This window comes from Mixophyes fleayi, chromosome 8 (assembly GCF_038048845.1).
Source record: "Mixophyes fleayi isolate aMixFle1 chromosome 8, aMixFle1.hap1, whole genome shotgun sequence".
Lineage (NCBI taxonomy): Eukaryota > Metazoa > Chordata > Amphibia > Anura > Limnodynastidae > Mixophyes > Mixophyes fleayi.
The window spans coordinates 130,260,977-130,275,159 of NC_134409.1; the positions used below are offsets into that span (position 1 = coordinate 130,260,977).

The 14,183-nt window shown below is 41.1% G+C and overlaps 2 protein-coding genes across 5 annotated transcripts in view; one reads left to right on the forward strand and one right to left on the reverse strand.

Moving 5' to 3' along the window:
* LOC142099729 (uncharacterized) overlaps positions 1–14,183 on the forward strand; it is a 79,265-nt gene that overhangs the window by 50,008 nt on the left and 15,074 nt on the right. For 2 of the 4 annotated variants that reach the window (XM_075183543.1, XM_075183542.1), the window contains exon 2: positions 11,818–12,058. The gene's annotated coding sequence lies outside the window, so the exon portion shown is untranslated. Of the gene's footprint in view, positions 1–6,929; positions 7,000–11,245; positions 11,473–11,817; positions 12,059–14,183 lie in introns of those variants that run through there. The other 2 variants (XM_075183544.1, XM_075183541.1) reach the window with 2 other exon arrangements.
* LOC142099728 (uncharacterized) lies at positions 103–6,829 on the reverse strand. The gene is made up of 6 exons (XM_075183540.1): positions 6,717–6,829; positions 4,961–5,937; positions 3,853–4,238; positions 2,435–2,595; positions 2,059–2,191; positions 103–1,097 (listed from the first exon to the last, which is right to left on the reverse strand). Exons 2-6 carry the CDS (start codon positions 5,187–5,189, stop codon positions 927–929), a joined length of 1,080 nt encoding a protein of 359 aa, XP_075039641.1. The 5' UTR covers positions 5,190–5,937; positions 6,717–6,829; the 3' UTR covers positions 103–926.

Sequence of the window (14,183 nt, forward strand, 5' to 3'; positions counted from 1 at the left end):
AGAAACAAACCAGCATCTAGCAATCAGCCAATGGATTACACAGACACTGAGTGTAACACATATAATACACACAAACTACTGAAAGAATGGGAACACAGAACGCAAGATGCAATATAATTTATTGGTACACACTTTACACACATTGCAGAAACCAGACTTAAACATCTTATTTAGCTCAATCTGATGTGATGTAACAGTACTACTCCTGATATAGTCATATATAATAAACTTCGCACCCGGCCCGATTAAACGCCAATTCTCCCGCTGGAGAAGGAGGAGGTGAATTGTGAAATCCAAACACTTTGAGCCCTGAGCACTTTCTTGTATCCAGAGGACAGACTCCTACGCAGCCGTCTGATCTGACCTCTCTACAGAGCGTCAGGGTGCTTAAACTTAACATGTGTCCTTGTCGGGAGAAGGGACCATTGATCGGGCGCCGGGCGGAGGGATGCTGAAAAAATGGCTACACTACACTTTAAGTTCTGGATCCAGCCCTTATTTAAAATAATCAAGTTAAATGTTGTGAGCCGCAACTGGTGCGAAAATTGTAACAAATATATTGCGGACGAACAACCACCAGAGAGAATTTCCTGGGGCAGTTTCATTCTTCTTGTATGTAACATTATAGTATAACATATTCCATGTTTTACAAATAATATATAAGCCGCGTATGTAAGCTCTTGGTACAACAGCAGGGTAACAGAAGTTTCAGCGGCATGTTATAGATCTATGTGCATATTATGTTCTATGGTCACAAGCTAATCTAGTAAGAAAAGTAAACTTCATTTTATAAATGCAAAAACTCCCTGAGAGAGCGAAAAATAAGTTTTAGGTAACAGGATAGTGCGTAACAATCTGAATAAATAATGTATCGGTTCTTATTAATATAAATAAGAAAATAATTATTCTATTAGCAACGCCTCATACTATTCCAGCTTAAAGTTCTGGAGGTAACGCTCATAATTATCCTCGCACATTCTAACACAGTCTAGAAAGTAATCCTTTTCTGCGATGGCCCGGAGGACGTCCGTCTGCACCAAACAGATGTCGTATAGCTCGGAGGTGGGGACCTTCTTGGCATCCTTACCCAGAAGCACCTGAAACGGATAAAGGAAGACAGGTCAGCCTCTAAGAATCACTGCAAAGCATCCAGTCTCCTATTGTTATTATCATATCTAAGAGCAATACACAGGATGGATGTGCCCATCCTGTACCCCCTAAAGAGAAACAGGTTCGATGACTGAACCGATTTACGATAATGTTCCTGAAATAGTTTATGGTCTCACAAATCTTTCCTCATACAGTCACTGTATAAGAGGCATCAGGAATGGTCTATTTTGTTTTACTGTATCGCTGGTTTAAATCGAATGCTTTATGTCAACATTGTGACTGTCGACATTCACAATCTCGACATTTTTAAACCCGTCGACCAAATGAACATGACGACATTCGTTTACGTGTATCAAACAAGTAGAAACTTGTCTCTGTGTCCTAGAATTCTGCTCTCTGGACGAGATCCACGTCTCACCTCCCCCCGCCCCCCCCCCCCCAGCTCTGTTCCTGAAAGCTACTATCAAAAGAGCACGAAACAAGTGCAGGTGTTTGGGGGTTTTTTTCAAATAGTTTTTCTTGATCTTATATAAAGAGGATACATAATATACTACTGTAAAGTATAAAATACAATAGAAGCCTCTTTGAAGGAAACTAACTTCTGCTAAGTAGGATGCTTGGGGTAGATTTACTAAACCTTGCAAAAAGATAAGTGGAGGTGTTGCCCATAGCAACCAATGAGATTACAACCAAAGTGTTCTAGAATGCACAGATAAGATAGCGAGAATCTGATCGGTTGCTATGGGCAACAACTACACTTTTCCTATTTTAGAAGGTTTGATAAATCTACTCTCCCTGGTCAGTAATTCCATTGAATAACATTGCAGCCATCCATTTTTTTACAGAAAATGACAGAGAAAAACTGTAGAGACTAGGAAGTGGAAATACATTCTTGTCATTAAATTGAAGCCATGCAAATATTATAACACAGCAATCCATGAAACGTACCCTACTATTAACAATCGTGTCCTCTTCACCTAAACGGATGTTGTCATCAATGAAAATATGTTGATTTTCACAATCATTAGGGTCGATCCAGAAAGGCTTCCCTCCGGAGCTGCTGAAATTATTTCTAGCCCACCTAAAAGCAAAAGAAAGTAAATTGAATCAGGGTCCTCACAGATTACCAAGTTCACCATGTACCGTACATTACATTAACATTGTGTTACGTCAATGTTTATCTCAGCTACAGTCAGCGTTCCTCATAGCTGTACTGCTATCTCCTCCATTAGAGGAACAGTTTACTGCTGTTTCATGTCACATCCACGGTTTATGATTAATGCGTCACTCGCTTTAGTCTGTAGTGCTTCTTGGCGTATCTTACCAGTCAAAGTGATCCTGAAACCCTCCGATCCCGGCCATGCCGCTGAAATAATTATAAATATTCCTCTCCTTTGCTTTGTTAGATATGCGATCAGACCCATGTGTCAGCACAGTCTCCCTCTTACTGCATCGTATCCTTCCCGCAGTCAGATCGACATCAAGCTGGGAATAAGAGATTACATAATGAACAGTTCGCCCCCTCTAATAAAGAACAGAGTTGCTGTAGATTATAAGGTCTGACTCTCAGGCTCCCTGACACCTGGGTCTGGCCAATCTATGGGATGAAGGGGCAAGACAGCAGGCTGTTTAGCAATTTGGACAATGGGTTGGGGGAAAACAAGAGGGACTAAACCTCACATGGTAAAAATCTCATATTGGGTACCAAATGCAGTCTCTGCGGTTTTATAATATCATATCCACTAGCTCTTCATGAAAAATGTAAACTCTGTTAGACAGCACGGTGGCTCAGTGGTTAGCACTTCTGCCTTACAGCACTGGGGTCATGAGTTTGATTCCCGACCATGGCCTTATCTGTGTGGAGTTTGTATGTTCTCCCCGTGTTTGCGTGTGTTTCCTCCGGGTGCTCCGGTTTCCTCCCACACTCCAAAAAAATACTGGTAGATTAATTGTCTGCTATTAAATTGACCCTAGTCTCTCTCTATGTCCGTCAGGGAATTTAGACTGTAAGCTCCAATGGGGCAGGTACTGATGTGAGGGAGTTCTCTGTACAGCGCTGCGGAATTAGTGGCGCTATATAAATAAATGGTGACGATGACATCTCTTCCCATGGTCATGCCACCACCTCATCCCCAATTTCACACCCTCCTTCAAGGTATCCCCCCATTACCTATAAACTTTGTTACTTCGGTCTCATAATTGGTCAAGAGATGGATCTGTTATGCCAGATTCCAGTTCGAATTGTCTATTCCTTTAGTATAACTTCAGCCTGACAAGATTGTTAAAATTAAATTTAAAAAAAAATAATAAAAAAATAATGTTTTGCCTGTAGTTTGTCATAACAGTGTTTCAATGGGGACATGTAACTTATCTTTAAAACACAATCAATCGCATTGCTGCTAAACACCGCTTTCAAAAGTTATTTGTACCCACCCCCTACAGTCGGTGGCGGTAGCCATTTTTTCAGCTGACCCTACAGTCATGAACCTATCAACTCATAAGGAACTAGTGACATCACTCTGGCGTGAGGCTAGCTCCCAATGCAACAGGTCACATTGTGCTATCTTCTGATTGGCTACAATGATGTCACAGCCAATAGAATTACATCTGACACGAGGTGAGGGGAAAGAGTCGTAGAAACATGTAACGCTTACTGTCCTGCCCCTCCGGAGGGTATTTATTCTAGAGGTGCTCGGATAAAGCGCCCGTGTCAGATACCATAAGAAAGGTTGATAAATGTACCGGCACGTGCTGCAGTTGAGGAAAATTTGGATGTTTCCCATCGAATGCAGCGTGAACGGTCTGTAACACACGAGGGAGGTCCGTGCCGAACGTCCGTAGTATCACAGAAAACTGCCTCCCTTGTTTGTGGAGACTTTCCATAAAGTGGAAGAAAGACGGAAGGATAAAGTGATAGCACTTTCCATCCTCCCCCTTCTGTGTGAACATCTTGTCCGCTTCTCCGTGCCACTCCAGTAGCTTAATGTGACGGTCAAAGACCCCTCTGAACCGTTGTCCTATCTCAGTGTCGCTGAAGTTGCAATCGCGACCAAACTGGGTATAATAGTTGATGGCCTCTTCACATGGAGGCTTCAACGAAGGTTGGTCACTCAGCCATTGCCATTCACCTGGGATTAAACCATATTATTAGCCTAAAAGTCAAACTATGTAGCTAATTGTATATAAAAATGTCAACACTTGCAGAATGGTGGGTCTCCCTCCCAGAGACCCCCCACCGGTTTTGGACAAATGCACGGTATCCTCCGAGCAACGTCTCCTTGGAGTTTTCAAAGTTGTCAATACTGTATGTAAGATATCCATCCAATCATCTCTTATTATTATACGAAATCTCCTCAGGAACTATGCCGAAATATTCAAGGTCATTTGGCAGCGGTAAGGGTCCCCAAAGAGGGGATATTGGGTAATTAAAAAAACAAGTGTATACCTCCCTTAAATATGGCAGTATTTAATATAAATTAAAAAAATATATACCCTTTATAGTTCGTGCATGTCCTAATAATCTGTAGCACGATTTTAACTGGCTGAAACAGCACTAACAGAATTATCCATCATCTGACCATTAATAGTTAACACATTACTTAGTTTTACACAACTTTATTGCACACGCAGAGACACAAACAGTGTAGTGCAAATCAGATGTGAAACATTATACAAAACCACAAATCATTCAATAATAATTGGAAAGAACACAATAATATTCATTTTACAAATTAGACAGAGACATGGGGAACCAGTAAGACTTTCAATGAACATTTAACAGTTTATATAATAAAATTAAAATGGGTGAGAGATTGGGATGCACAAATAGTCGTGGTTATGTGGTACCTACCTGTGTCACTTAGCTTCCCCCAAACGACGGAGCTCAGGTAGGAGTTGAGTGCAGCTCTTAAGCCTTGGCCTGTAGCAGAATCTGACACCAGGATGGTGTCGTTCAAATCTAGATGTAGAATTAACTTGCGCCTCTTCGGCAGGAGAACCGGGAGGTCTGGCTGGATAACGCCATCTACCACTTGCACCTCTTCTTCTCTACCGGTCACATGACAACTGACACTATTCATGATCAAAACTAACTATTTTTGCAATTGAAGTTTTTATCTTTTTTCCTTTTAATTGTCTTTGAAAAACAAATGACCTTTTCTGTTGAGCAAACTATTTATTTAACTTAATACTTTTAGCTGTAAGATTTTGCAGTGTTTTGATTGAGGCACTAACTGACCATAAAAGGTGTACAATAAAATCTGAAATAAAATAATGATCGTGATAAATATTAGCCTAATATAGTTCAAGTATTGTGTGCGTCAATATGTACTACAGGAAGTGCATGTAAAAAATATTGGCGACCCTTTATCTGACGTTCAAAGATATAAAATAAATGCACGATGCTTTTAAATTTAGTAAAATAATGTTTTTTTTATAAAAAAAAAAGTTGTACCATTAGAAAATCTTCTGGGCATCAAGCAGCGTATTTAACCTGCTAGGTTTTGGAGCTTAAAATCCTTTCTAAATACAAATCTTGTGTTGAACAGATAATCTGACACAGCGTTCATTAATGTCGTTGGGGAACTGGCTGGGAGCCATCAGTACTATGACTACCATCTGTTTGATACGCTGTGAATTCTATGCACTGTGCAGGTAATTTAGAGGACGGTAACCTAAATCCTCAAATATGTGAATTACAGAGAGTGCAATTTACTCGCAAACACCAGGCTACAAATTAAGCCGTTTTAAAGAACAAACTTTTAATTTTTAAATCTACAGAGCACTTCACTATTGGACTTAAATGGGCTTCCAATTATTTCTTTAAATCTGTAAACGAAAGAGAGAAAAAAAACCAAACAAAAAAACAGGAACCAGTTACTAAATGTAAGTTTACAAACACTGCGCAGTTTACACAAAGGACGGACAAACTAATGCAGAATTCAGAAGCCAGTCTGTGAAATCTAGGAGCCAAATCTTTTTAGCAGCCAGGGAATATGAGCATCCCTTGACCTCAATGGAAAGTATTCCTAAAAATTAGTTGTCTGTTCTTGTTATAGTTGCACCAGGGATTTTTCCAGCCCTGCTTTGCACTTGTCAGCCGTGGATGTCACAGGAAATTTCAATTGCAAGCTCCAAAGGGGCACAGACTGATGTGAATAATTACATATAATCTGTACAGCACTGTGTAATATGACTGGTGCTATATAAACAATAATAATAATCTAACTACTTAAAGTAACATGATAAATACATTTTACTATATATTTTTTTTTATGCATTCTCACAGCAATGTTGCTAGTTTGATAATAAATGTGGGAATTCCCATTACTATAAAACACTCCTTCTTTACCCTCAAAGAAACTGATTTATAAACAACAAAATGCAGTGCTACAATCAACCCACTTTAAAACTGTGCAAGAACTGAGTAACATATTGCATTATGCATTGCTATTAAGAATTCTGCAAAGTATTAGTTATATTCTAGTACAACACAAGCAAATAGGGTCAGTTAAAAGAAAAAAATCAGATTGCACAGGTAAATAAGGACTCTCAGCCACACAACATAACAGACACTGTCACTCTGCAGTGCAGGACTTGCCTTCAGCCTTCAGCCTTGTACAGATATCACACAGATCTCCCACACAATGAGGACAGGTAATGGCGCTGCCAGTCTGTGTTCCGGCTTCTCCACTTCCGGGTTTCCGCGTCCTTGTAGCCTAGTGATCAAAGGAAGTGGTGACACTGGGTTTTTTTGTTGTCCACCTCAACAAACTTTATTGAACCATGCAATGAGAATCTGTTGTCTAAAATATGAGCAAGTCTATGCAATACCAGAATGTAGAGTTGGGTTTCTTCTGCTATTGGGCATTAATACTTTATAACCTAAGTGTAAGTTATTGTAGTATAATACTTGCCTGTTTCCATTGTTTATTTGTGGGGAGTAGTATTGTTGTTTTTGTCTTTTTATTTAATCTTGTTAGGTCCTAACAATGCTGGCTGCCTTATGTAAAATATAATGTGATGCTTTCTAAAAATAAAATAAAAATAAAAATTATTTGATATTCGGTATGCATACCTCTCATTGCTCCAAAAGGGGGCAGTTGAGATTAGTGCATGCTGGGGTTTAATATTGGATATCCCAGAAGCGGAACTAGCGAACTGAGGGTCCCGTTGCGGGGAGGGGGAAGTCGGGGCCCTCGGACCATTATCCACATGGCCCCCTGCACTGTACCTGCTGCACCAATGGTGATATCCACAACATTACCAAAAAGAGAGAAGTTTATTAATATAAATCATACTTGCCAACCTTTGAAAAGTAAATTCCGGTAGATCCCGGACAGGGGGCGTGTTTGGAGGGCAGGAGGGGCATTTTGGCCCCGCCCCCGCGGAAATGATGGTTTCTCGCGGGGGCGGGGCCAACATGACGCGAAACGTCATTTTGACGGGTAAGTGGCAGTATGCGGAATACTTGCCTGCTCTCCCGGGAGTCCGGGAGACCTACCCAAATTTCGGGAGTCTCCCGGACAAACCAGGAGAATTGGCAAGTATGATATAAATATGTTTGAAAACTACAATTGACCTGATTTTTCCAGGACTGTCCGTTCTTTTGACTGTTGGTCTCTGATTCTCTCAATCTCCCCACATGTCCTAGATTTTATTTTGTCCCGCTAGTGGACATGTTTGTTCCAGGCATGGGAAATATGGGATCTATCTTCCGTTCACTGCTGCTAGCGGGTACATGTGGCCGGCATTGTATGGGTGTCTGGAGGGAAGGGGAGGTTTCTAAAGGGCAGCCTGTCGCTTTAAATCACTAGGCACGCCCCCCAGGGAGTATGACCACGCCTCCATTGTGATATGACCACGCCTCTATCATAATGTGACCACTCCCCCTGTCCCAATTTATGAGATCTCAAGTGTTGGGAGTTACGCTTCTACTGATGGGCATGTTACAGGGCATTACTACTAACGGGTATCTTACTGGGCATTACCCCTTCTGATGCTGATGTAACTTGATGCTACATTATGGTCATGGGCATCTACTTGGACATTACTGATTATTTCCTCTACTAACAAATTTATTGGGAATTACTGTTCCTGATGGACAGCACGCTGGGCATTGCTGTTCCTGATAGGCATCTTACTGGGCATTACTTTTAGGGCTGGGCGTCAGCCCTGTGACATTAGTCTTGTTCGGCATTATCACAAGCACATTACATATTTGCTTTGGCTTCACATTAGAGAATTGCTGCTCAAAGTTTTTTTTCTCCCAAAGCTGGAAACTGATAATATTTAATACTAACACATAACCTAATACTATTACGATTGTAAAAATACATTTTTGATGTCAAAACAATGACACTTACAAAGATAAGGGCTCTATAGTGAGCAAACATAACATGTAGCAGGTTTGGGGCAGGTTCCTCTCTTATCTGTATACATAATGACCAGCAGCACGCAGTTAAATACCTCTTAACTCCTCGGTCGCTGGTCCTTCCTCCTCCCTGATCCGGGTTAGAAGCATGAGAGCTGTATTTCCACTACAGTTTGACACTGCAGTGTCACCGGTATTTTCCAAATGTCAGCGGGTAATGATCCTTAGGGAACTGTTGGCGCACTTTTGCTTACATTTGTACACCGCCAATATTTGTTGCCATTTGAAAATTAATTATGTTATTATTTTATTTATAATGCACCAACATCTCATGCAGCACTCAATAGTAGATTAATGTCCATGGACCCCCATAATTGGGAAAAACATTGTTAAATGTATCGATTAATGGTATAGTTTGTGAGCAGACATACTGTTCTGTCAGAAGCTATAGATGATTTTAAAAGAGGTTGTCCACTTTAGGATAAACCCCCTTGCTAGGTACCTACCGTCCACCTCTATGTAGCAGTTTGGGAAGGGGGTCCCTCTACTGGGACTTCTGTTAAGTTTTGATATCTGTCTATGCTGGCTGTAGAATTATAAAAGAATCCTGGAGAGACCATCCGCAGGGAAACATTGAAAGCACCTGATTGGATAGGTGATCTAGCCATCCAATCAGGTGAGGTATTCACCAAGACATTGTGGCTTTTGATTGGTCCTTATGCTCAGACATACCATTTCTATATTACAGAACAGCAGAGCCCCAGGAAAATCAGCTGGAGTTCCAGCTAGGGGGAGGGGGTACCCAATGAAAATATTTTCCTAGGTGTTAGTGCAGCTTTCAAAATCGTCTCCACTACCAGGTGACATTAACTTATTGGCTTGTTCATGACATCCGGCATTCTGCCAAATATACTCCATTTCCCCTAGCTCAGTTCTGTGCTGTTTAGCCATGTTTTATATCATCAAGCAGAGTGATTTATTGTGTTGCCCTGGGATTTGACACAAAAGCTGCTCTCCGGATACCATTGTATCCAATTGAGAGTCATAAACCAGAATCTTGGTATTTACCATTTTTCCTTGCTTTGTTTCTTCATGCCTCTGTTATTGATTTATCATTCTAAACAGTGTAACGTGACTACCATGGGAACCACAGTCACATGTCACATTATGTAGTGAGTAGAGAGGTTTTGGAACGCCCCTCTGAGCTCTCTGACCTCTGCGTATTGTAAGATCCTCTCACCCCAGGGTAGTTGCTTTAAATTATTATTATTTTTTAATGTGTTGGTGCATTAGAAACAAGGATTACAACTGAATTACATAACTGGACTTGTAATTGGGTGTAAAGTGCAAAAATTTAGCAATGACGTAGAACAAAGCAATTGAGGTGACCTGATAAACAGGCGATAAGAGTTACTGGCTGTTAAAGAAGGTGTGTAAACCCAGATTGCTTCCAGGCCATAGATTTTATTATCTCATAATTCCTGATAAGCAAACAGAACTGTTGCCCTGCATGCTGAATACACAAGGGTACAGTACTGTAACCGAATTAACCCCTTCACTGCCAACAATCTTCTCCATAACTTCCAATCACAGTTCAGTTACACTCTCCCCTCTTCTGTGTGATTAGAAACCAGTAATAAGAGCATGGTAATGTATAACTGAAAAGCAGAAGAAATGGAGATATATGTTATACATAGAAAGTATTGTCTGGTATACAGAAATAGATGCATGATTTATCGTACTACAAACAAAGGTTCTCATATCTAATCTACATCCCCTCCCACGACTAACAGAGCAGGGAGGTCCATCCACTCCAAAATGGCTGGAGAATTCAGGATTTGTTTAGATGGAAAGCTACTTCTCTAGTGTCAGGAGCAAAAGCCGGACATCATCATCATCTATTTATTTATATAGCGCCACTAATTCTGCAACGCTGTACATAGAACTCACTCACATCAGCCCCTGCCCTATAGGAGCTTACAGTCTAATTCCCATACTTGCCAACTTTTCCTCGCTGGCTTCAGGGAGATCCCGGGGGAGGTGGGTGTGCGGGGGCGGGGCTTGACAAATTACGTCATTTTGGCCCCGCCCTTACATGATATTTGCATCATTAAGCCCCCCCCCGCCACTTATCTATTGCGGGGATGAGAAGTGGGATGTTGCCCTGCTCTCCCGGGAGGTCTCCCAGAAATGCGGGAGTCTCCCGGAAATTCTGGGAGAGTAGGCAACTATGTGCTAAAGAAAAACAGCTAATGAATCTCTAGAGACTGAAGTGTCTTTTACGTTTCTGTCTCCATTACTGAAGTCATGTTGTCTTACCTGTCAGTCTTTGTTTAAATCTTGGTCTCCATGAAAATGGCCACCTCCATAGGCATCTATAGATGGACATAGGACACAATTTCTCAACTGTGTCATCATGCCACAGATGGCGAAGCCATCCACGTCTTGTACTGGTTTAGCATCAGGGAGAATGCCAGACTCTTCAGGGAGTGAGGGAGATCACCCATATTTCAGGGAGTCTCCCTGACGTTCAGGGAGAGTTGGTAAGTATGATTTATGTATGTCCAAGCCGCATTATTTGCGAGGAGGTCAAGAGCAGGCTGATGATGATCGGCAGCGATATTGAGCCGCTTGTGATTGGCTGTTTGCGAATGCTCTATACACTTTAATGAAAGACTGACAGGTAAGACACATGATTTCAGTAATGGAGACAGAAATGTAAAAGACACTTCAGTCTCTAGAGATTCATTAGCTGCTTTTTTTTTTAATGCAAAGTTGCCTACTCTCCCGGAATGTCCGGGAGACTCCAGCATTTCTGGGAGACCTCCCTGGAGAGCAGGGCAACCTCCAGTACTGTACTGGCCTACTTTGGAACGTCTCTTCAATCCCAGAATCCCACTGCCGGAATTACGCAAATCTGCATAGAGGTGCAGCCGCTTTTCTGGGCATGAGCAGAGTGATATTTCACGCAAGATATGCTACACAAACTGGTATACATCCTGATCTGCTTTAGTCCTATTGGGATAGATAGGATAGTGTTCCGGTTATGTTGTTACTGAATTCTAAGACACATTACGGTTACATTGTAATCCTGTTTTATTGTATTGCAAGTTCACCAAAATAACCTACAATTTACTTACTGACTTACTTTAATGACCGTGACATGCAAAGCATGCCCGGCCTCCCTTTATCAGAGGGACAAATGAGCTTCACAGTCTCGTGTTTCCACCTGTGTATTCCTGCTCCATCCTGGGCTGGGAACGCCTCTGTTAGCACAATGTTTCCTTGTCTCCAGTTGTATTTGCATATAACTTACTCTACAAATTTGACACCAGCAGGTTTCAGGAACTGAAGGGACAATCACTTTGCTATTGTCACAGCCTCGGCTCGCCCTCCCGGAGAAATTCCATGTGCTGTGTTTTAATCGATAGCCTACACAATAGAAGCCAATCAACTGAGCGACCATACCTGGAGACCGGTAACAGATGAGTGGAGATGGAGACGTAAGGGGAAGGCAGGAGGAATGCTTCAAGAAGACATAAGGTGGAATATGTACAAAGGACAAGGTTATTAAAGGTATGTAACTGGTAGAATTGTCTTTCTGAGGCTTTTGTGTAGTGTTTATAAACCAATTTCAAGGAAAATGTCTCCTTTCAGTAACGATTCTTGTTCTGTACTGTACCTGCAAGCTTCTAAAGGGGATTAATATTTGGGGGAGATACTATAACATTAAAGCATCAAACAACATTGACAAGACTCTCTTCTGCAATAAATGAATTGGGGTATACCGTCAGATTGGGGTATACCGTATGTTTTTCTTCTCTTCCCATCAACAATTTGCCTAATAATCTCTTATTAATTGTTTCTTGTAAACATCATTTTCAGGAAAGATAACCCCATGAGAGATACTGAGAATGTATTTAAATAAAGATAGCAAAATCAGCTGTATTCAGATTTCTGTGAATTACAGCAGCATGACTGATTATAGCTTTAATAACTCTGTAGCTGCCACTCGTCACAGATCTGAGATGGGGTTAACGTGTTAGGATTTATCCGGGGGCTCCTGTTACAACAGCTAAACTTTTATATGTGACCCTTGAACCTGAACCAAGCAGTGGTTTGACTGTAGTATATTTGCAACCCATGCTTTTGTATAGTCAACTACAGTCTTAACCTAGATTAAGGGAGATGGATACATTTGATTTAATGTAAGATCCCTCTGCTGGGAAAAAAACTGGCGTTCCCCAAACCAATTTTCTCTGCAATTTTATTTTTGCACCTAGCAGTTTGTAGACCCTGGGATTAATCTAATACTGTACCCATTGGATGTTGCCCTAGCTATTGTAAATTAATCCGCCTCAGAGTATTCATTGTAATGCCTGCTCGGGTCCCTGCTGTTATGTTTACTTGGAAATATAAGTGATTTGTAAAGACCGACTCCCCATGTAGAAAATTAAAAGTAAAGAGAAGCAAGGTAAAAATGTTTCGGTGCGCCCCCGGTACTGTGCTAGTTTAGGCTTGTGCCTAGTTTGCCTGTATGGTGAATTCCGCCCATACAATAGAGGCTTAGTAATCATCTTGAAACATTAACTGAATTTACATAGGGATGAGTTTTAAATCCTGTAATAGGTTAATCCTCAACTAATAAATAAGTCTTCTAGAAACCCCACACGGCGTTTTCACAGCATAAAATAAGGTAAAGCAGATCTGCCATCCCGGCGTAAATTGACGACAAATCCAAATCTGTCTAGTTTGATGAGGTGTTAATATCGAAAAGGAGATTTTGTAATTATTTTCCAAGTCTTTCCCCAAAACTACACTCCCAGAAGTCAGCCTTCTCTTTAAACTATAAGGGGTATATTTAATTAGGTTTCCGGTCCGCGGTAACGCGCTGGAACGGGCCGCAAAGTCAATCCGCGGTACCGCAATAAAGTGGATTTTATGTGCACCCCATAGGATTGCGTAGGAAAATCTGCGTTATTGCGTCAATCCTGCGCACTTTCACAGTAACGTGCGTTACCGCGGACCGGAAACCTAATTGAATATGCCCCTAAGAGTGTTTTGAATCTTTTTTATTTTTTTTAAATAGAGTGATTAACATGCTGGAGAGGCTGCTAGTGAATTAGACAGGTACGTAAATCGGCCCTCGTACACTTTTTAGACCCCCCAAAAAATCCCTTTTTATAGGTCCATCATTGGCATGATGTCCAGATGCTGAAACAACACAGTGAATCGATTATTAACATCACATATAAAACTCACTTTATTGTTTTGTATAATATTATTTTCTTACTCAGATTGTCATCTAGTGAATTGAGCTCAGCCTGTATTATTCATCTATATTGGGGGGGCCTAATACATAACATAGAACGTAAAGGAGATGTGTGATGTGTATCTCTATCAGCCGGGGGATTCAGCAGCGGTGGGATGTACCCGGATTAAAGGACACATCATGGTCGGATCTGAGAGTCATGTGATGGTCTCACTGTATGATGGCAGTTTTTACTTTTTAAATACTTACGTGTCACTGAGGGTTTCCACCCCCCTTAAGTTACCTGTAACCTAATTACGTTAGATGTATAAGATAAGTTCTCAGTAGAAACCAGTCATTCAGCACAGAGGACCTAACGTATCTGCAAATTTGTACTAAATAATCTGAGTGGGATCTGGCACCTGGCCTGTTCTGCTGCTATATGCTGAA

Excerpts from the sequence above, each read along its gene's own strand:
- LOC142099728 (XM_075183540.1), bottom strand. The coding sequence starts at position 5,189 with ATGAATAGTGTCAGTTGTCATGTGACCGGTAGAGAAGAAGAGGTGCAA. Across the intron at positions 4,239-4,960 it reads GGGGAAGCTAAGTGACACAG|GTGAATGGCAATGGCTGAGT; the intron begins GTAGGTACCACA and ends GTTTAATCCCAG. Across the intron at positions 2,192-2,434 it reads TTTCAGGATCACTTTGACTG|GTGGGCTAGAAATAATTTCA; the intron begins GTAAGATACGCC and ends TTTTGCTTTTAG.